General features: G+C 46.2%; 1 protein-coding gene across 1 annotated transcript in view; it reads right to left on the reverse strand.

Annotated features, from left to right (window-relative positions):
- The window catches only part of DNER (delta/notch like EGF repeat containing), a 249,442-nt gene that overhangs the window by 91,489 nt on the left and 136,620 nt on the right, over window positions 1-21,333 (reverse strand). Inside the window, exon 6 of the mRNA XM_054700131.1 lies at window positions 2,504-2,657. Within this exon, the coding sequence (XP_054556106.1) occupies window positions 2,504-2,657 (154 nt within the window). The remainder of the gene's footprint in view (window positions 1-2,503; window positions 2,658-21,333) is intronic.

Below are 21,333 nucleotides of genomic sequence, written 5' to 3' on the forward strand. Positions count from 1 at the left end.
AAAAGTTAAAGACATTTCCAAAAGAAAAATAGGTTTAAACTAGTTTTTATAAAAAGTGAAGCAATCCCCTTTGAGAACCGATCCATATAAAATATCAAACTAAAATCACTTCAGTCCAGATAGTGACAAGTTCCACCTCCCAGCTCTGATTGAGACTATTTGTAGAAGGATCTTGACTCATCCTGACATTATTTATCAAAGAGAAATTGAAAACATCTTAGAGATCTATCAAAGGAGGAATAATTTCAACCTGAGGCCACCTTCACCCCCCTTCATTCATTCAATTCATAAGCACACTGCATCCGGGGTTTATTAGACGCTAATGAGCAACACCCAAGCAGGGCTCACGCAGGCAGGGGAGACAGGAGGTAATCAAGAACCACAGAGTAAACACAGGCCGAGGATGAGGGAAAGGGATCGCAGCTACAAAAGAGAAAATGGGAGCGAGGCCCAGCAGGGCTTCCTGAAGAAAGGGGCATGGGTTAAAACAGGAACCGGGTCAGGGACCAGGCAAAATGGAGGCAGCAGGAAGAGCTGTCCAGGCACAAAGGTGAGTCCCAGGACAGAGGGTGCTCAGGCTGTGAGGTCAATGCAAGCCCAAGGTGGCTGGACCCAGAGCAGGCAGACAGCGGGGTGAGGTGGTGCTGGAACAGTGAGGAGAGACAGGTGTGGGGGAGAAGGAGTCTGGGGGTGTCGGTCTTCAGCCCAACAGCAATGGAAAGAAGGGCTTTAAGTAGGAGAGTGACTATACCAGGGGGCCCTGGGAAATGATCACCGCAACCCATGGAGGGTGGAGGGGACAGAAGACTGACCTGATGAAAGGCTGTGCTCACTTTGGCAAGGTGACTGCAGGGGGCAGCAAGGTCAAGGTGGACAGAGAAGCAGTGGGAGATTCTCTCAGTCGTGCAGACAGGGCCAGAGGCAGCCAGCCTGGGGCTGGTAGTGGGCTGCAGAGAGGGTGGGGGAGCCGAGAAGTCTTCTCGTGGTAAAATGGAAAACACTTGGGGGTAAGACTGATGTGGACAGAGGGAGAGGGAAGCCCCCAGAGACTAGGAGCTGCCTGGCTGGGAGAAGCTGAGTGGTGTGGGCTGGGACATGTGAGCCCAGTTTGGAAAGGACTGAGCTCAAGGTGACCTGAGACAGGGAAATGGAGATGCCAAGAGCAGTCTGACCTAGAGACAGAAATTTAGGAGGCACACTATGAAACTGGCATCGAACAAAATGCAATATACCTTATGAAATGTGCTGGCATGGAAAGATGTCTGTGACTAGGAAATACACACTGAAAAGAGCAAGTTACAGAGCAAAGCGCATACTGGAATCATTTTTTAAAAGCATGCAAGTATTGAATCATCTAATGTTGGGTCTTGGTTCTTCCAATGAGCACCCGATCACCCCAACTTCCCCCTCACTCCCTCCCTCTCCAGCCCCATCTCCTGCCTCATGCTGAATCCCCACCCAGTGGCAAAGTGGCCACAGGATGGGATGGGAAAGGAAAGATGATGTCAGTTTTGCACATTATTTCATAATAAGAAAAGAGAAGTGGGGCCTCCCTGGTGACGCAAGGGGTTAAGACTGCAACATGAGTTCGATCCCCAGCCAGGGAGCAACCCACATGGCGCAGCAGACCTTTCCTGTCTCGCCCGCTGTTCCCCTCAATAGTGTGTTTTAGTCAGTCCTCCTGTTCTGCTCCCCACTGTCTCTGGTGAATCCTCTCACCCTCCACACCTCTGGCCTGTACCCCAGTTCTTGTATGCATAAATAAATGAGTCTTTAAAAAAAAAAAAACAGTAATTTGGTGTTTTCTTTTAAGCTGTATCCAAAAAAATTGTATGAAAATGCTCACTGGTAACATGCCATTCCTGGCTTCTTAAGAGTTTTATCCTATAGTTGGCCAAGCAGTAAGTCAATTAAGGGCTGGCCAGAGCTCAGAAGTCTGCGGATACACTCTACTGCCCTCCCGAGTCACTCATGCTGCAAGCATTTGGAAGTCTCCTGTAATATCCACAAATACCCCGTAATAACCAAGGAATAAATAGTAAAGACTCGCCTCATTGTGGAGAACTGTCCACCATGAACTTGGGCTTTGAACACATATGAGCAGAGAAATTCACATTAATGGGAGGATTAGGTAGTTACATAACCACTCAAGTCTGCAATTTTCTGAAGTTACTTAGCATAATCAGCCACTATAGCCTCAGTCCATACTCAAGTACACATTCACTCGTTTGTTCTTTGAAACATCCAGGGCTCTCTTAGACTAAGACTATAATCATCCCAGTGGAAAAATGGTGGACTGTTAAGACAGAAGCACCCCAGAAAGTCAGGACCCCGATGTTCAAGCCCTCGTGAACTGTCATTCCCAATTATAGGGAGAGGGACTGTGAGAATCAATTGAGATCGTCAAGCCCCTTGTCCAGGAGCTGGAGAGAGCATGTTCACCGTCCTGGGTGCCTCAGTGCATGCGTGTCCCACAGAGAGAGGGGAACCCCAGAAACCATACCAGGCAGGCAGGTGCAGGTGAAATTGCTTCCGTCCAGCTTCTCGCTGGCGTCGCCGCAGCTGGCGTTGTTCTGGCAGGGCTTGCTCTGGCAGGCGTCAAACTCCTCGCAGAAGGTCCCCACATACGGGTCCTCGCAGGCACAGGAAAAAGTGGCCTAAAACACAAACAGCCAGGTGTGTCACGCGAGTCCTTCCAAATGTGAAACTCAAGTTCAAATGCACCCCTTCTTTTCAGAGTGACACCAACACGGAGGATCCGAATCACAGCGTGTGTGACCTGATTGCAGTGATGGTTTTCAGAGAAGTAGGATTTCTTTACAGCTTAATTTCCAACATCAAGTGTTTCTGTGGCATGGAAGGTTCGCGTGTCCTGTTAACTAATTTCAAACATTTATTTTATCGCTTTTTTTTCATTTTTCATATTTATCTCAACCATTTTAATCTTCCTAACACAGGGAAGAATAACTTCATTTTAAGCAAAAAATGAAGTTCTGCTGGCCTGACATGGAAATGGACTTTTTGCTAGAGCAGATACACTCCACTACCCCCCTTGAATTGGGTGTCACCCCAATCAACCAACCAACATCCCTCAGCACAGAGTGAGCTCATGGCAGAAACATGGTCTGCCGGGATCACCCTGAAAGGCTACTGAGTTCCTCTCTAAATGAGCTCTAGGACCTTCCTGGTGGCGCAAGGGGTTAAGTCTCAGTGCTATGAAGCTACTGGCAGCCACTGTGGTAGGAGTTCAATCCCCGGCCAGGGAGCTGACCCACATGGTGCAGCAGACCTCTCCTGACTCCCCCCTGCTTCCCTCAGCAGTGTATTTCAGTAGATCCACCTGTTCTGCATCCCACTCTGTCTCCGGTGAATCCTCGTACCCCCTTACCTCGTACCTCTGGCCTGCACCCCAGTTCTTGTATGCATAAATAAATAAATCTTAAAAAAAATAAAAACTTATTAGAAAAAAATAAAATGAGCCCCAGTAGATGGCCACACACATGCCCTGGTACACAGGGAGAGGAAGTTGGGGAGTCAAATGACCATGGCCTGGGTTTAGCATATTAAACTAGTAGAAGACCACAACCCACCCCCACCCCCAACCCTGAGGCTGTTTGGCCAGCAGCTCCCTTCCTGAGACAGCTGTGAAATCCCAACAGAACTGAGCACTTCTGAATGCAGCCAGAGGGTAGTGACGTGTCTAAAGGAAACAGATCTGGATGCAAAGCCTGTGGGCAGCAGGGTGGCTACGGGATTCTTCCACAAAGAGCAGAGGGGTAGAGGCTAAGGAGAGAGGAATCAGCAAACCTGACTGCTGACAACATCGAAGCAAAGCAGACAACAGCTTTCCCAGCTCCTCCCGCCCCTCACCTCAGGCAGGGCCTTAAACCTTTGAGTCCTCAAGGGAAGATGGTCGAGGATTATGGGTGTTTCTGGTGATGGGTGTGGTGTGAACCATTTTTACCTCCATAAAAATAATACAATTTAAAATAAAATAAGTCTCCATGTCCCGAGCCCCTGCCCACAGCCACTCCTGTCTGCCCTGCCCTGCTCTCCCCACCCCAGCCTCCTGGCCCTAATTTAGAGAGGGACTCACCCCTTCTTAACTTGGGAACCTCAATCTGTACCCCACCCCCAGCACAACACACACCTCACTTCCTCCTAAAAGAGGAGGGGCTTGTCCTTGTTCTCTTCAATGATTTTTTTGTCTATCTAGTTTCATCTTTTGTGGCCCTTCCGGATAAATCAATGTCTGCATATTTAGGTTGCTTGCAGCTGCTGTTATTGAGACACAACCTCGTCCCTTCTTGTGACCCCATCCCATGTGCCAGTGATCACGACTGACATAGAAAATGCTAGACTTAGGTTCCCGGTCATCACACATGAGACAGATGAGTTTTCATGACAGATGAGCTGATTCTCTTGGGTTTTCCCGATAAAACAAGAGTCCCAACCTCCCCAAAAGTGCACATCACTCACAAACAAGGACAAAGCTGCTTTCCCTTCTCCACGTCCTCAGGGTCACACTGGAGGCTCAGAAAAATACAGCTTCAAAGGGAGGTTTGTAGAATTTACCACCAACAAGGCTTGTTCAGCTTCTAGGAAAAAACAGCTCCTTTGTACCTTAAAAATGATCTATTTTTATCTTTAACTTATCGATGTGTGAACTGAATGTTCGACTGTTCCTAGTGCGGACTCAAACTCGGATTCCTGGAAGGATCACACAGAGGTCATTGTGCAAAACTGCTCTACAGGGGTTTCTTCTCAGTAGTTAGATTCCAGTGCCTTCCAGCCCACCTGCTTTGCAACCAAGAGACAAGTGTCCTCACTCAGGAGACCACAGTTAATACACCACAGGGGGAGGCCCCTGACCTCTGGCCTCAGCCGCCAGCCAAGAGGCCAGAATACCAAACAGGACCAGGATGTGAGCTCCAGAAAGCTGTCAGGTTTTACAGTGGTGTGTTCCTGGCATTAATTCAGAGTGTTTTGGTTAAGGAAATAGGACAAACCTTCATAATCTGCATCATCAAATCTTTTTTAGTTTAAGAATACATTCTTCAATTTGATTTTAGAAACCAGTGAAATTGGAATAAAAGCAACAGCTTTCCTTCTTAAGTTGGAGCTAAGTTTTCTGTCTTCTATTTCTAGCCTCCCTCGCGCATCTTTGTGGGATGGAAATTCCGTCTGCCTTCTAGCAATAGCTTGACTTCTTGTCTGGTCCTTCCTGGCGTAGGGTTTCCCTCTTTGGGGTGTATTTGCACAGACTTGCAGCTACTAGGAAGGTAGCCTTCTGAGTAAGAAACTCCTTTGCTAGAACTGCCTTCAAAGGAAAAGTTTGTCCTCGCTCAAACATGCAGCTGGGTCCAGCTTTGCCATTTGCAGGAGACATGTCTGGAGCCCTTGGTGTGTCTACTGATTTGTGAGTGAGCCGTTGGAATTGGAAACACAGCACACAGTTCCAAGCGGGGTCTCAGCACCACCATAAATCACTGCATGTCATTATTTTTGGCAGCTGTCCTCTAAAATATACTTGGTTTCTATCCAGATGCTCCACATTGCAGATAAATGTCTTTGCTTATTTGGGAAATACATTTTGCATATAATTCTTCTGGTGAGTTCCATGGAAAACATGCCGCTCACAAAAATAAATGATTAAAAGCTCCAAATCAAATATCTTTGAGTTTCAGCTTTGTTTGAATTTAAATCTCAGACAGAAGCCACACATTCGTGTTTGTTTAGTGGTGAGCAGGGACCTCAAAGAAACTTTGAGAAACTGTTAAAACAGTTTGACCCAGCAAAACACTGAAATGATTCTTAAAACTTGGACTGATGGACAAAGAAGATTAACAAACGTATACATAACCATAAAATTTTAGTTAAATCCTGATATATTCTATATCACGTCACATATAGTTAGTCTATTTTCTAAGAATGAAGAGTTCCTATAATAGAAGGGCTGTTCATAGTTTCAAGACTGTTGCCTTGTCAGACACAATGAATATTAATTAGGAAACTAGGTTTGTTCTCATATTTTTGTGAAAAACTGTGTTAATCACGGAGAGCTGCAAACTGTTATATCAACCTTGAAAAGCTTAATCCCCGCCTATGATAGCACTAATCTAGGCCCAATTAACTTAACAGCCTAAAGACAAAATGATCCACTTAAAGTGAGCAGCTTAGCTAAATTACAGAAAGCTACTTCCTTGCCAAATAATTGTATATTTCTATGTAAAACAATTATTCAAGTGAAATGAAAAATGACCCTCAGAGATGAATTTCTAAACCCAGTGCAGAATCTCAATTTTTCTCCAGAGCTTGAAGCCACATTTCCCACGAGGGCATTCATGAGACTGGCAGGGCATAGCCTGCCTTGAGAAGTTCTAGGCGAGACCAATTCAGGATGTATTTGCACCCCGAATATACCGCTCGTGAAAATAAATGAGGGATCCTTCTCTTCTCCATCTACACACCCAGCAACAGATACTTACTGAGCACTCACGAGGCTGCGTACTAGGAATGGAGGACTCAGAAGGGAACAGCTCTCCCTCGGGGGGCTACAGGGTAGTGTGGGTGACTGACCATGAACCATTGAAGGAGCAAGCAGCAAACCAGGTGATATCTGCTGGGAAAATCAAGTAGGGAAGGGCCTCTAGGAAACATCTGGAAAAATGAGGGTTGCAGTTAGAGTGAGGACAGTGTTGACAACACTAAACACCATTTATAAAGTCCTACACGAGGACATTCACGCTGCCAAATATCAGATTTTTGCTGGTCGTGAGAACTGCTGTTTGGGCCTCAAGGACAACGGAAGTAGCCTGACTGCCCTGACATTTCCTTTGGATTTGGATTCAGCGTCTTGGAAGTTGTACTTCACTCTAGAAGTGCTTGAGGACCTACGTGGTGTTTCTCCTCTCTAATTTGGATGCTGTGTTCCAATCTGGATAGGATCTGATTTCTTTTTTTTTTCCTGGTATTTTTATATTTTAAAACTTTTCGAGGTATGGCGTTAAGCATACAAATACGTAAGTCTGAATTCCCTGGGTGGGACACACAGCCCTTGACAATCTGGTCCCAACTTGCTTTTTCTGTCTCTTTCTTTCCAATCTGCCTCCTGGTATTCTATTACAATTGTCAGCAACCAAAAGAAGAAAGAGAGAAGGTTTCAGGGAGTTTGCTTTCTTTCAGAATCAGAATTTATCCATCCTATTTCACCTTCTCCCTTGAGAGAAGGACACAGAAAGTAACATTTATCTCTTTCTGGGGTCCCTCTGACATCAGTGTGAACATAAAATCCCCAGCTGACAGGACAGAACATCGCACTGTTTATAGAGCTTGCTTACATTGATTTACCTCGTTAATCTTCACCACATCTCCCAGCTGGGGGGTTAAACGATCCACTTTAGGAATTGAGAACAGACTCAACAGAGAGGTCAGATGATTTATTTAAGGTGTCCAGCTGGCGAGGCCCAGGTCAAGGCTGAGCCAGAGTCTCCAGGTCCTTGTCCCCTGAGAGCCGCCGGGGCCTGTCCTGGAGGGATGGGCTGTGCAGCCAGACACGGGGGGGCCCTACGCCTCTCCTCTAAAATAACCCCTGACAACTGTGGTATTTGGTTCTTCTTGCTCCAGACTTTCCCCTCTGCCCTGGCTGGCTGCTCCCTCCCCAGCATCCTTGACGGCCCTGTGGCTCATTGCTTCTGTCTTCTTTAGTCTACAGTATAATACCAAGTTGATTCAAATAAGGTGTCCAAATTGAGTGAAAATATCCTTCCTGAGGACTGAAGGCATCTCTTGTACACAAAGTGCCCAGTTCCTCACAAACAGACTCAGAAGCTGCACGCAGTTCTGGGCCAGCCTAGAAGCCCCTGGCGGTCAGGGCCTGGCTGCATGTGGAGAGCAGATGCCTGAGCCCACAGCATTCGGCTGCTTCAAAGCAGACTTGCAGGAGAGTGTGTGCCAGCCGAGGGCTCTTTTCTCTGACTTCCCTGTCTCTCTCTGAAGATCCTTTGTTTTGCTGAGACGGCCTCTTAACCACTATGACGTTCCTCATCGCACTGAGGGGCTCTGCGGCAGGAGAGCTGACTGACCAGCCCCAAAGCCTCTGAAAAGGGAAAGAAGATTCCAGGTCCTCCTGGCTTAAGGACTCTGCAGGGCAACTTCCATTTCATCCTGGGCCAGCCTGATTCCAAACACATCTGGGCTCTCACAGTTAAAAGCCAGAACATCTGCAAGGTCAAAACTCTGGCCAAAGAGTTGCTAAGTGTCAAAGCCAGGTGACACAGACATGGCAGGCTGCCAACGAACACTCAACTTTTATATAGATTTGAAATTTTCCATCATGAAAAAAAAAAATGTTTTTATTTTAAGAGTCTGGTGACGGCCCAAGAAAGGAGAGATAAAAGTTGGCGACATTAGTATCACATTTCAGGGCCCTGTGTCCAGCTCCTCCCTGTGGAATCTGCTGTGGCCTTTCTGTGGGTCATCAGGGGGGCTGTATGCCCATCACCACCAGCCCGTAGATGCGGCCCCCTCCAGGGATGTATTTCCAACCAAGTGCCAGGAAGAGCTCTGTGGGCCCTAGGGGATGGGTGTGTTTTCATCCATGGACAACATGAATCACGGAACTCAGCATATTTCCCTCCACAACCAAGTCCTCTGGAAGAGAAGCTTCATCTTTCCTGGGCCAAGAGGAGGCCTGGCTGCCTCTCAGCTTCCCCAGCACGTGGGGCCATGGCCAGGCACAGCAACCCCAGAGTCTGCCTGCTCACACAGCCTGCGGGTGAAAATTCACAAGGCATCTCTAAACCAGTTCTCCAAGTACCAGCTGAGTCAAGTAGAGCCTGTGTCCTAACAGTGGAAAGTTCTGGAATCTTTTCACTCTTGTTTAATGGAGGAGCTCTAAGGCCACTATCCACGAGTGTTTTCTGCAGCCTGATGTCTTGGGCTTCTATTCCTTTCGGGGGTTAGGGAGGAAAGGCAGTGACACCCAACTAACTCATGCACCATCGCCATATTTCAGTCTGAGCTGAAATCACCCCAAGTGCACAGACCCTGCATCTGTGGAGACAGATGCCCCAGAAGTCCCATCCTGGTCATCCTCAGCCAGGCAGGCAGCTATTTTCCAAGGCCATGGGAACCAGACCAGGGGTCACTCATGTGGACAAACTCCTGCCAAGATGAAAAGCAGTTACTTTTCTGTGCCTCCCTGGTGGCAGAGGGGTAAGTCTCAGCACTATGAAGCTATGACCAGCCACTGTGGCCTGAGTTTGATATCCCTGGCCAGGGAGTTGAACCACATGGCGCAGCAGACCTCTCCTGTCTCCCTGCTGCTCCCCTCAGCAGTGTGTTCCAGCAGATCTGCCTGTTCTGCTCCCCACTCTGTCTCTGGTGAACCCTCTTACCTCCCACACCTCTGGCCTACACCCTAGTTCTTGCATGCATAAGTAAATAAATCTTTAAAAAAAAAGAAAAGTAGTTACTTTTTCATTTGATTAAACCCAGCTTGGCTCAGTCTAGCACACTCTGTTAGGTATAATTTAGCCCTGTTACTGAGCCCAGATTTAGTATTTAAGAGACAGAAAAGATCGTTTAGATGTCAAATGTAAGAGACTATCTGAGAGTTATATTAAGATGTAATAGTGCTGGTGAACACTTTTTCCTGAGCCCAGGCCACACAAGAGCACCTGGAATCCAGCCGAAGAGACAAATTGTTGCCTCCTGGAGGATCACAGTGAGCTCTCTCAAAGGAAAACTCACCAGAAAGTGTATTTGAAAATTCATGTCCATGAGCTGGGCCTTACGGTTCACCCATTCATCACACATGTAATTTAAACAGCACACTCACAGCGCCTAGCGCTCATCACCTTATTTTCCCATTAATCTCAGACATAATATTACTCCTCTTTGGGTTCCTTCATTGCAAATGTAGTAGCTTATTCTGTTTACATAAGCTGAGAAATCTGTAGCTCATTTCGCCATTCAATTCAAGACTTGATGAATTCGTAGAATCTAGTTCTTTGGCTTAAATGTTCTATCGTAAATAATGGAAACAACAGGGAAGGGAGTCCCACTAGTTGCTTCCAAAGGACATTGACATTTACTGGTGACTCAAGTGAGCAGAAAGTCAATGTCTTTTAGAAAATTGCGTAAAAGCCTTTCTTCCTAAAATTGGATGTATGGGTTGGCAAAGGGAGATGTTCCAGTGGTTTCCGACCACATCCTGCCGGGCATCGTGCGTGTTCCCAGGGCGCAGAGGGTGGCCACAGACTCCACGTAATCAGCCTTGGCCTTCAATTCACTAACATCCACCTATTTGCTATAATGTTCCCCTCCATTAACAGAAGTTTGACTTTAAGAAAAATGAATGTCGCTGAAAATTCATCTATTGAAATTCCCTGAAAAAAAAAACAAAATAGCCTGAACCCACAAGTACATGACAAGCCATTCTGCTTTATTTTAAAATTCCATCTAGCCTTCCAGTTATTTTCTTTGCTACATCAAAAGAAAATATAGGGGAAAAACTAATAAAATGGACATTTTGATGTATAAATTATTGATGAAAGGGACTCACTGCTTAGATGGAAAACATACTGAGTCCAATTTTTTAAAAAGATGTCTTTATTTATGCATACAAGAGCTGGGGTAGGGCCTCCCCGGTGGCGCAGCGGTTGAGCGCTGGGTTGCGAAGCTGCCCGCGGCCTCTGCGGCGCAGGTTCGATCCCCGGCTGCTCCCCAGCCCCAGAGGAGGGTCCCCCATGGCGCGCAGACCTCTCCTGCCGCCCGCTGCTCCCCTCAGCAGTGTACTTCGGTCCTTCTGCCTGCTCTGCTCCCCGCTCTGGCTCTGGTGAATTCTCTCACCCTCCCGCGCTTCTGACTGTACCCAGTGCTTGTATAAACAAACAAACAAATAAATAAAACATGCCTCTATAAAAAAAAAAACTATTAAAAACAAAAAAAGAGCTGGGTTATAGGCCAGGGTGCGGGGGTGAGAGGATTCATCAGAGACAGAGTGGGGAACAGGACAGGCAGATCTACTGAGATCCACTGCTGAGGGGAGCTGCGGGGAGACAGGAGAGGTCTGCTGTGCCATGTGGGTCAGCTCCCTGGCCAGGGATTGAACTCATGCTGCAGTGGCTGCAGATAGCTTCATAGTGCTGAGACTTAACCCTTTGTACCACCAGGGAGGCCCCCAGAATTACATTTTTAAAAGTAAAGCAAAGATGATAAACCAATGGTAACTTTTTGAATAGCTGAAAGTTAAGGGGCAGGAGAGGGCACTAAGCTACCCTTTACTGAAGAAAGTTCGACCATCTGCCAAGCACCAGGTAAAGATTATTTCATCCAAGTCCCCCAAGGGTCCTGAAAAGTCAGTTTTTTTTTTTTTTTTTTTTAATCAGGAAGGAAGAAACAGATCTGAGAATGTAAGTAGCCTGCTCGAGGTCACACAGCTGGTCAGAGGCCAAGGGAGGCAGGTTGGATCTCATTGTAAAGTCATTCTCACAACTTAAGATGTTTCAGAAATGAAAGGAATTGAGTTACAAGGTGTGAGGGACAGGGTTCAGACGCCATTCTGGGCTGGGGGTGAGGGGAACAACTACCAACAGAGGGACATGGAAGAGGGTGACCTCCAGAGGCCTCTTCCACTCTGAGATCTGATGGGCCGGAGTCTCAGAACCACAAAACCGCACCCCCACGGCCACTTCTGGTGCAAGTCTCTCACCCCATGCTGGGGTGCTAAGAACTACCTTGGGGTGTGTTTGCTCCTCACAGTTCTGGAGTCAGGGCTGGTTTCTTTGAAAGCTCTATCCTCGCCTACAAAGGTCACAGGTCTCCCCCTGTGTCTTCACGTGGTCTTCTCTTCTTATTTCTTTGTCTTGATCTCCTCTCTCTTTATTTTTTAAAGATTTATTTATTTATACAAGAACCGGGGTACAGGTCAGATGCACAGGAGGGTGAGAGGATTCACCGGAGACAGAGTGGGGAACAGAACAGGCAGACTGACGAAATACACTGCTGAGGGGAGCAGCGGGCAAGACAGGAGAGGTCTGCCACACCATGTGGGTTTCTCCCCACCAGCCATGATCAAGCTCGCACTGCTGTGGCTGCGGACAGCTTCACAGTGTGGCGCTCAACCGCTCAACCTGCCTGCGCCACCCGGGAGACCAGTGATCTCCTCTATTTACAAGGATGCCAATCATTTTGGATTAGGGTCCAACCATTTGACCGTATTTTACCTTAATAACCCATCTCCAACCACTGTCACCTTGCGAGGCACTAGGGGTTAGGACTTTAACATTCAGCCATCCCCTCTCTCTCTTACTCCTCCAACAAGTTCCTGAGCCGTCCTCCTCAAATGCGGCTTCTGGTCCTTGCCAAGCACTGATGCTTCACTAGAGTCAGTCATTACCCTGAAGGACACGCAATAAGCAGTGAACCAGGGCTGCGTGAAGAGATTAAGACACATATAGAACATGTAAGGTAGAGCTCATGTGCTCCAGGAACTGATGATCTTTCTGGCGAAGTCAGTCTGTGCAGCTGTGGTCGGTCGTTACGGCCTCCTCCTCGTGAAGATTCATCAAGGAAGAATCTGGGAAATGCCAGGTGAGATCCTAAGGGCTCTGCAGAATGCAGTAATCCCCACTGTTACTTTGGCTACAGTTTTTGACCAAACAGAAAAGGGCAATTAATTGTACAACATCTGTAGGTTAATAAATTGAAGGACTGAAATGTGAACCCTGGAAACCTGACTCTAGGACTCGCCCTCTCCATAGAAGAACACTGAGAGTGAGCTGCAGACCTCAGGCAGCAACCGAGGAGAAGGTGCTGGGTTGCCTCCTGAGCTCCTATTCCTGATTTCTCCCCTGTTCTGACCTTGGGAATGAAGTTTATACTTTTTGTTACTTCATTTCCTGTTGGACCTCACTTCAATAATAAGAGAACATGAAAAGAGATGTGCTGTGACACGAAGATGCTATTATTTATGCTGTAATTTTTTTTTCCATTTTAACTGATGGAAGACCTAGCGTGATACCTCAGACACTCACCACACAGGATGCTTGTATCTGAGACACAGGATGAGTAAGTGGTTGACTTAGTCCCACTGCTCAGTTCCTGAGTCAGGTAATGAAAACCAATCAATCAAATCACACACCACATTCAGGGACCAGGATAGAGGCAGAAATTAAAAACTGGACTTGGGGAAATCATCAGCACCCCCAACAATCCTTTTCCCACTAAGATAGTGTTAGCCTTTTATGCACCTTGGAGACAGGAAAGGTCACAGGTGCAAACAAGAGGTGGGGACCAGGCAGGTTTCTGCCCCTGTTCCAGGTAAAGGGTATAGCACCCCATGCCTTAGGCAGCACCCCAGGTTCCTGCACTGGCTCTGGGTCTGTCCTTAGGTGAGTCTAGAGTGACAGCTTTTGTCCTTTTTGGAGAGCATTGAGTTCTCAAGACCTTTGTCACCATCTGAGATACGAGTGTCCCAGGAAGGAGGGAGGAACTGCACCCATGGGACATTACTTCACTGCGGGGGCTCCTCTCTCAGAACGGCCCTCTGGGCTGTGGTTCTTCTTTCTTCCCTCCTTCCTCCTATTTTCCTGTTCATCCTCAGGCCCTATGGAAGCCTTCACATATGTGATCTATTATGTTGCTGGACCACAGAGAACTCACCAATGTGAGTATGTGAGTGAGTGAGTGAGTGAGTGAGTGAGTGAGTGTGTGTGTGTGAGAGTGTGCGTGCGCACGCATGTGAGTGAGAGAGAGAGAGACCCTGATCCAATTAAATTGTGTGAATTTACATTCACACAAAAGTGAAATGACACCAAAAAGGAGGAGAGACTCAAGCATTCACTTTTATTAGATCTGATTGCATTAACTGTTTGTTGCCTTTATCATTTTAATATTGAAGGGCAGGTTGTATCTAATAAGTGTGTTTCTCCAGAATAATTAGAATCATTTTAATAATGTGCTGAAGAAACTCATCAGAATATCTAACTCAGGGGTGGCAAAAGAATTAGGTAAATTCACAGGCAAGGCGGCCCTCGCTAGCTTGCCACTATTTTATAATCTGTAGTATTCACATGAAGTGATTCCTTTCCGTGATAATTTAATCTTCTGATTCTGAGCGAGCAAAAGCAAAAGCGAGAGAGACAAATCTGCATAAAATTTTGAATGCAAGAACATTAGCACTGCTCACAATGTCCCTTCAAAATTTCTTGCTAAAATAGCATATTTTAACCATTTTGACACCAGTCATTTCTTTTCTAACTCATTTGTGACTCTTAGAGTAAAATGTTGGATTTAGGGTCTTGGAAAAATAGGAAAACATACTTAATTCCCTAGAGCCTCAGGGTCCACAACCTCAGATGGGGGTGATGGGAAGTCCATGTTGCAGGGTTGGGGTGGAGGGTGGGCCAGCACAGGCCCGGCTCCCCCACCCTCCCTCTGCCACCGCCGCCGGTGGGGAAGCCCTAAGTTCTCCTCTTTCATGTCCCAGGTTCTGACAAAGATGTGACCTGCAGACAAGACCACCCTCTGCAGGGGAGCCCATCTCAAGTAACTTTTGAAATTTAATAACTGGATGCTCAGATGGGAAAGGGAAAAACAATTCTATGAGCTGACCAAGTTCCTGTCTTCTTTGAGGTCTGGGGAAATGAAAAACAAACACCAGGCTCAGATCTGACAAATCTGACAAATCTCACCCCCCAAACCCAGCTCCCAGATCTCCCACCAACTCCTCCTGGCAGTACCCACATTCTAGAATCAACTACTAGTCTCCTACTAAAAGTAACCCCTGACTCTTAAGTCATTCCCATTTTAATGATATATAACACGTTAATGGGATACCATTTTAGGGGCATTTGCATTTAAATAGGAAATTATGCCTTTATTACATAGGAACTGAGCTCAGACAGCAGGATCCCAGGCTGCCTGCCAGGCTGCCAGGTCAAGGGCATTTGGAACGAAGGGAGCGCCCCAATATCCTTGGGTCCTGCACCAAGCCGGCGCCCAGCCCACCGCCTTCTGTCCAGAAGCGTGGATGACTTGGTTCTACCAATGTCCAGTTACCTTCCTTTTTTTACAATACTTTTTTAAAAAAGAATTTTCAAACATAAGGCTCCCATAACAAAAATAAATTTAAAAAAAAAAAGTCTCCTCTGACTACTGCTGACTGGTAATTATGGTTTTGCTTGTTTGTAGAAGACTCTTTCATCAGAGTTCTTCTGAAGGAGCAACTGTACATTCATGTGTGTTTCTGGCTATAATCGACATTTCTCAACAATTTGCTTTTTAACTGCAAAATCAAATAATACATACAGCTGGGCAGTGCTTTTAAACATGGGTAAGAAGTGAGGCAAACACTAATAATGGCTTATTTTTGGGGCCGACAGAACCAACTCTTGTCACAGCACAGGTCTTAAAAACAGAACAAAACTGCTCATTTATAAAGCAGAGGCTGGTGGCCTAGATGGTGAAATTCAAGAATCAACTTCCTTCCAACAATTATCCTTTAAAATTAGAACTCTGAGAAGGAAATTAAATGTGAGTCTAGCCCCAAATGATTTCCACTAAAGTCAATTAGAATCAGTTGTGGAGCCAGAAGCATTCTAGGTAGTTCAGATACAGATAAGTGGGTGCAGAAACCTCGGGCCAGCAAAGTGGGTGCCAAGGGCAACAGGGGCCGGCGGAAGGGGCCTGTCCACAGAGTCAACAGATGCCATTTGCACTGGCTTCATATGGTACTGCCACCTTTTATTGATAAAGAACTTTCCAGAATGCTTCCATATGTATCCCCTCATTTCAAATTCCACTAGGATTTTTCCAGAACCTTCTGCATCTGCACTAGCCCACGCCTTGCATGCTCCAGCCCCGCAGCACAGACATTTCCATCTTCCCATCATAGGAGGGGGACGGAGAGGATAGGGAATATGATGCTTCTGTTTCAGTAAATGGCAGAATCACATCGTGGCCCCTGATCTGCTCCTGGGTCCAGTGACCCCTCAAACTTCATCACAATGGTCCCCACAGGCTGGAGACCCACTCACAAACTGTCTGCATCAAGTACAGGAACGCTTCAAGCACACCGGGATTTGCTGCAGCCTTGAATTTTCTCTCCCACCAATGACAAAAATATTAAGGCCTTCATTGATTTTTACTGACCTAAACAAAACTAAAAACATGAGCACCTTTGGAAGTACTAGAAAGCATTTTCATGTCAACCCTTACTGAAATGACATCGCTTCATTTCTGAGAGCCTTGGTACCCATTCAAGAGTCCTGGCAGCCACAGGGCTATGGGGCGTGGAAGGCTCCTGGCACCAGGATGCAGCAATGAGGTTCCACTCGTATCTCATTAGCATTTAAACCAAGCTGAATGCAGTGGGTAGATTTGATCGAATCGAAAATTGAATTGCTCCTATGGTAGAAAGTGGGAGAGTAACATTATACCACTGTAGATGGAGAAGCCCTTACTTCTAGCTTTTTTATTGATTTGAGTAACCTGGGAAAGCCCCATGGGTATCCAACAAACGTGGCTGCTGCTTCTGGTTTAGACTTCACAGCACAGCATCTTTTGTTTTTATTCCCCACATCTTCCATATAGGGAGAAACCCTAAAAATAGAGGAGCAAGTTTTGATTGAAAAATCAATGAAAACTATTCAAGCTTGCTGAAGTAAGAGCAGAGCCTAAAAACAAGTTCCCACCATCTGTGACCTTGGCTGCCCGCAAGTTCCCACAATCTGTGAGCGGGGCTGCCCCCAAGTTCACACAAACCACAAGCCCAGCTACACGGCTCAGCAGAAGGCTTCGTCATCACATGGGTGGGAACTTTAGCAGCCTATACCTCATTCTTCCATTGTTCTACTTTACCCTGACTATTAAAGCTTCTTGCACCAACGTTTAATTAGCTTGATTTACATAACTTTGCTCAACTCTGGTATTCACACCATTCGATGGCCATTACTTATTGTGGTTTCCTTGCCAGCATCCATTAAATATCTACCAAGCCAAATGGAGAATGACAAAGAAAGAGGATGAAGGTAAAATGTCCTAAGAAAGCAAATCAATACATGAAAAATTTTTAGTGGGAAAAAAAAAAAACTCATGACTTTTGGAAAGGGCTTCCTGAATTACAAGATGGGGAGAAAGCAAAATGTGTAAGTTTTTCTATAAGTGTAGACCTAAAGAGGGCTGCACAATTATCTGTGGAATGTGTAAAAGGCGTTAAGGATTATGTGGGCTGCTGTGGGCACTCCCCCTGTTCATGGGCTTCATTTTTCCCCCAGGTTCCTGCTAAAATATTGGGGCCACGGAAACATCATGCATAAGTGACAGCTTTGGAATTCTGCATGGTAAGGTCCTTTGAATTCTGCACAGTTCTGGAACATTCCACATTTGTGAGGGCCTAGCCTAGCTGTTGGAAATCTGTCACACCAGATCCTCTATGCCCTTGCCTCCAAGCTCAAGCCCTAAATGTTGTCCCACTGCCCATCTCACATGGTTAGGGGTTAAAACTGGTATGAGTTTTCTGTCCAGAAATTGTGTGAAAATCAACTACAGTCACATAAGAGAGGTTCATAACCTGTATGGCTATGCAGGGGCCATACAGAGGCTCATAACCTCAGGGGGCACTGGCAATCCTGCTCTGTTTATCCATTCCTGAGCAGCTGTTGTCGTCCAGGGAGAGCTTTCTGATTCTCTTCTGGAGCCAGATTCTCCATCCCTATTGAGCTAACACTCTCCTGCTTGGTTGCAGGGTGTCATTAAACTAGAAACTTCTCCATCCTGAACTTGGAAAGGACTCATATTCGGCTCAGTTGAAGCTGATTGGAGCCCCCAGATGCTCATTAGTGAGACGGTGGGTACAGAGTGAGCTCCCTGGCCCTGGTAAGCAGCAGAGTTACAGGCAAGCAGGTCTGAGTCAGGTCCTTGGGGGGTCTTCTTGGAATACAAGGAGACCTGAAGGAAAAAGCCCATGACAGCTCACGACAGATGACAGCTGCTGGAGTGACACGTCTTCCTTCTTCCCCATGCAGGTGGCAGGTTCCCAGACTGTTTCTGGTCGAGGCAGGATCAGATACCATCTTCTCTAAATCTGTCTTAACTCACATTCTCTGCAATATACCAAGCTACTAAATGGAGTTCAAGCCTGGATAACCTGAGCTGACTGAATGTCACAGTGCTGACATGGCCCAGATCAGGGCTCCTGGTGATCCAGGCAGACATCACTTGTCATTGCCAGAGGGAAAGCAACCTGGCATCCTCAGGGGTTGCTGCTCCCACACAACTCAGCCAATTATTTCTTTCCCTGTAACCAAGATTGTCCCTTTTATATACTCCTGCACAATGGGGATATGACTGGAATTCAATTTTGCTGAGAAAATTCAATATTTTTTTCAAAGATAGAAAGCACAGCTTATGATTTTTTTCAATCCTATCTGATCAGCATCATTAATCATTTGGATAATGCAAATCAAAATCACATAAGATAGCACTTCACAAACACTCTAGTGGCAAAATCAAAACGAGGACATAGTGGAGAAATCTGACCCTCATGTTGTTGGTAGGAACGTAAAATGGCTCTACCGCTGTGAACAGCAGTTTGACAGTTTCTCAGAGTTAAATCTAGCATTGCCATCTGACCCAGCAATTTCACACCTTTGGTATATTCCAAAAATAATTGAAAATAAGTACTCAAATACATGTACACACATGTTCATAGCAGCCCTAGTTACAAAGGCCAAAAGTCAGAAACAGTCCAAATGCCCATCAACTAGAAAGGAAGAAACAAATTATGGTATATCTAACAGTGGACTATTACCCAACCATAAAGAGGGTTGAAGTACTAGCCCATACTACAGCATGGAAGAACCACAAAAACATTACCTTATACAAAAGAAGGTAGATACGAAAGGTGACATATTATATGATTCTATTTACATGAAATATGAAAAATAGGGTAAATCCATAAAGACAAAATGCAAATGGGCATTTGCTAAGGGTTGGGGAAAGAACAGGGGTGAGTGATTAATGGTATTATGTTTCCTTTGGGGTGATGGAATGTTCTGGAATTTCACCCCAACAAAAAACTATAATTTTAAAAAACTGTCAAACCCCATGGCTGGCATGATTTGCCTCTAGATTCCACGTCTTCCAGAACCTTCATTCATTAATCACACGCTCTCATTATCTGTCAGTTTCTTCCCTTCAGCCTATTCCAATGCACTGCACAGAACCATACACGTATTGCCTGTGATTTTTGCACACATTTGCCTGAATTCCCACCTGGGAGTGAATGGGGCCAGGGCGCCAAGGCCACTGAGGTATGTTTGAATTTTGGGGTTCATGTGTCAGTGTCTTTGGGGCTGGAGAGTGTGAGAATGAGAAAGCAAACAGAACAGGTGACACAGTAGAATGATGGGATTGCTGGGGCTCTGACTGGATCCCTTCGTCATGGGGCCCCAAAGTGCTCCACAATCACAGGAGACTTGAGGAATGCACCACACAACGCCAGCGAGGGACTTATCACCCCTCCCTTGCCCTCTGCCTCCAGTATGCTCCCTAGGGTGGGACAGGCAGGGAGCACCCCTCGCCGGAAGAAGAGACAAGGATAGGTGAGTGGATTAAGACAAAGTGGTAAACACACACCACGGAACACTACCCAGCTACGGACACATGAGCTCGTGCCATTTGCAATGACTGGGATGGGACTAGAGAGGCTAATGCTACATGAAATAACTCAGGAGAAAGAAAAAGGCTGAATGGTTTCATTCACATGTGGACTCTAAAGAAACAAAACAAAGAGACTAAAGTAAACCAAAACAAACCCTAGAAATCTGACTGCAGAACTGAGAACTGAGGCTGCGGGGAGGGGGGGGGTGGTGGATGAGAAAGTGGGAGGGGCCCAGTGGACCGTGGAGGATGGGGGGGGCTTTGGCGGTGGGTGTGGGGTGGTCACACACATCTGAAGGGTGTGAAGCTCTACCCCTAAACCACATACAGTGTTGTAAAGAAAAATACCGCAATAAAGATAACATATTTTTAAAAAGAAAGAGAGAAGGTTCTCTGCTTTGAGGCAGTCAGGAGGGGGCTGCTGGCCCAGGGGGTGAGGGGAGCCTGAAGGTCAAGGAACAGACACACAGAAGAACTGGCTTTTAGCAGATTAACCCAGAGCTGTTGCCAAGAGGCCCTCAGAGAATCACCATCAAGGAGGGACAAACTGACAAAGTGGATTTCAAAGTCAAAGAGAGAAACAAACTGAATGGTCTGAAACCACACTGGAGCTGTCCAGAAGAAGGGGTTCGCGGTGCGGGGAGTAAGGCGGAGCCGAGGGAAGGGCTGGGGTGAGGCCTGGACCAGGGCGGCGGTTCTTGAAATGTGGTTTCCAGACCTCTGGGGCAGGGGGTGTCTGTGAGACCCTTGCAAGGGACCCCAAAGGGCAAAACTCCCGGGGATATTAAGACATGATGTGCCCTTTCACTCTGCTGCCCTTGGCACGTAGGACACAAGGGGGAGGAAAACGCTGATGTCTTAGCACAAAGCAGACAAGTGTCAGCTCGGCGATCATCAGGCATTTATTTGCAGGGAGAAAAAAATGTCACTTTCACCCAGAATATCTTCGAAGCAGCAGCTTAAACATTAAAATTTTATAACATCTCAACTGTTGAGCCACGTCGCTGTAACATTACAGGTGACCAAGCGGGGGGGCAGCCTCGTGTCTGGGGTCCCACAACACTCTTGCCTTGACCCACAACGAGGGTTGTTCCAACCTGGCTGTTCTGTAGGCAGTTTCTCTGAAAGGAGCCAAGTGAACCAGTCACTTCAAGGAAAACAACCAACAGTTTCCATTGCCAGAGATGAAATGTGAGCTTTCAAGAAAAAAAAATCAGCACGTTGGAAAACTTTTGTCTTCCATTGTGAGCTTGGTGGCTTCTCAATACTTCTGAGATTGATGGAGGTGTTAATCACGGATGTATTTTTTGATACTGTGTACTGATATGTGCCAACATTTGGAGGCTCCATGTACCACTGATATTTTCTGAATGACCCCTGCGTGATGTTGTAAAAAACATCCACGGGAAGAAGATTCAAAACACAAGACAGACCAGTGGATTTTAATGTAACAGAGTGCAAAAAGTTCATTGTTCTGGCTCCAGATTCCACATTCAATTAATTTTTATGAATCTTCTACTTGTCAAATTTTGCTGTGTTTTCTAGAAAAATAGCCACAATTATCTAAATAGACTATTAATAGATATTTCTCCCTTTCCATCTAAATATTTGTGAGGCTGAATTTTCTTCGTATATTTCACCCAAACAGCACATTAAAATAGATTG

The sequence above is a fragment of the Talpa occidentalis genome, unplaced genomic scaffold (genome assembly GCF_014898055.3).
Source record: "Talpa occidentalis isolate TD23 unplaced genomic scaffold, MPIMG_talOcc4v2.1 talOcc4.3, whole genome shotgun sequence".
NCBI classification, from domain to species: Eukaryota; Metazoa; Chordata; class Mammalia; order Eulipotyphla; family Talpidae; genus Talpa; species Talpa occidentalis.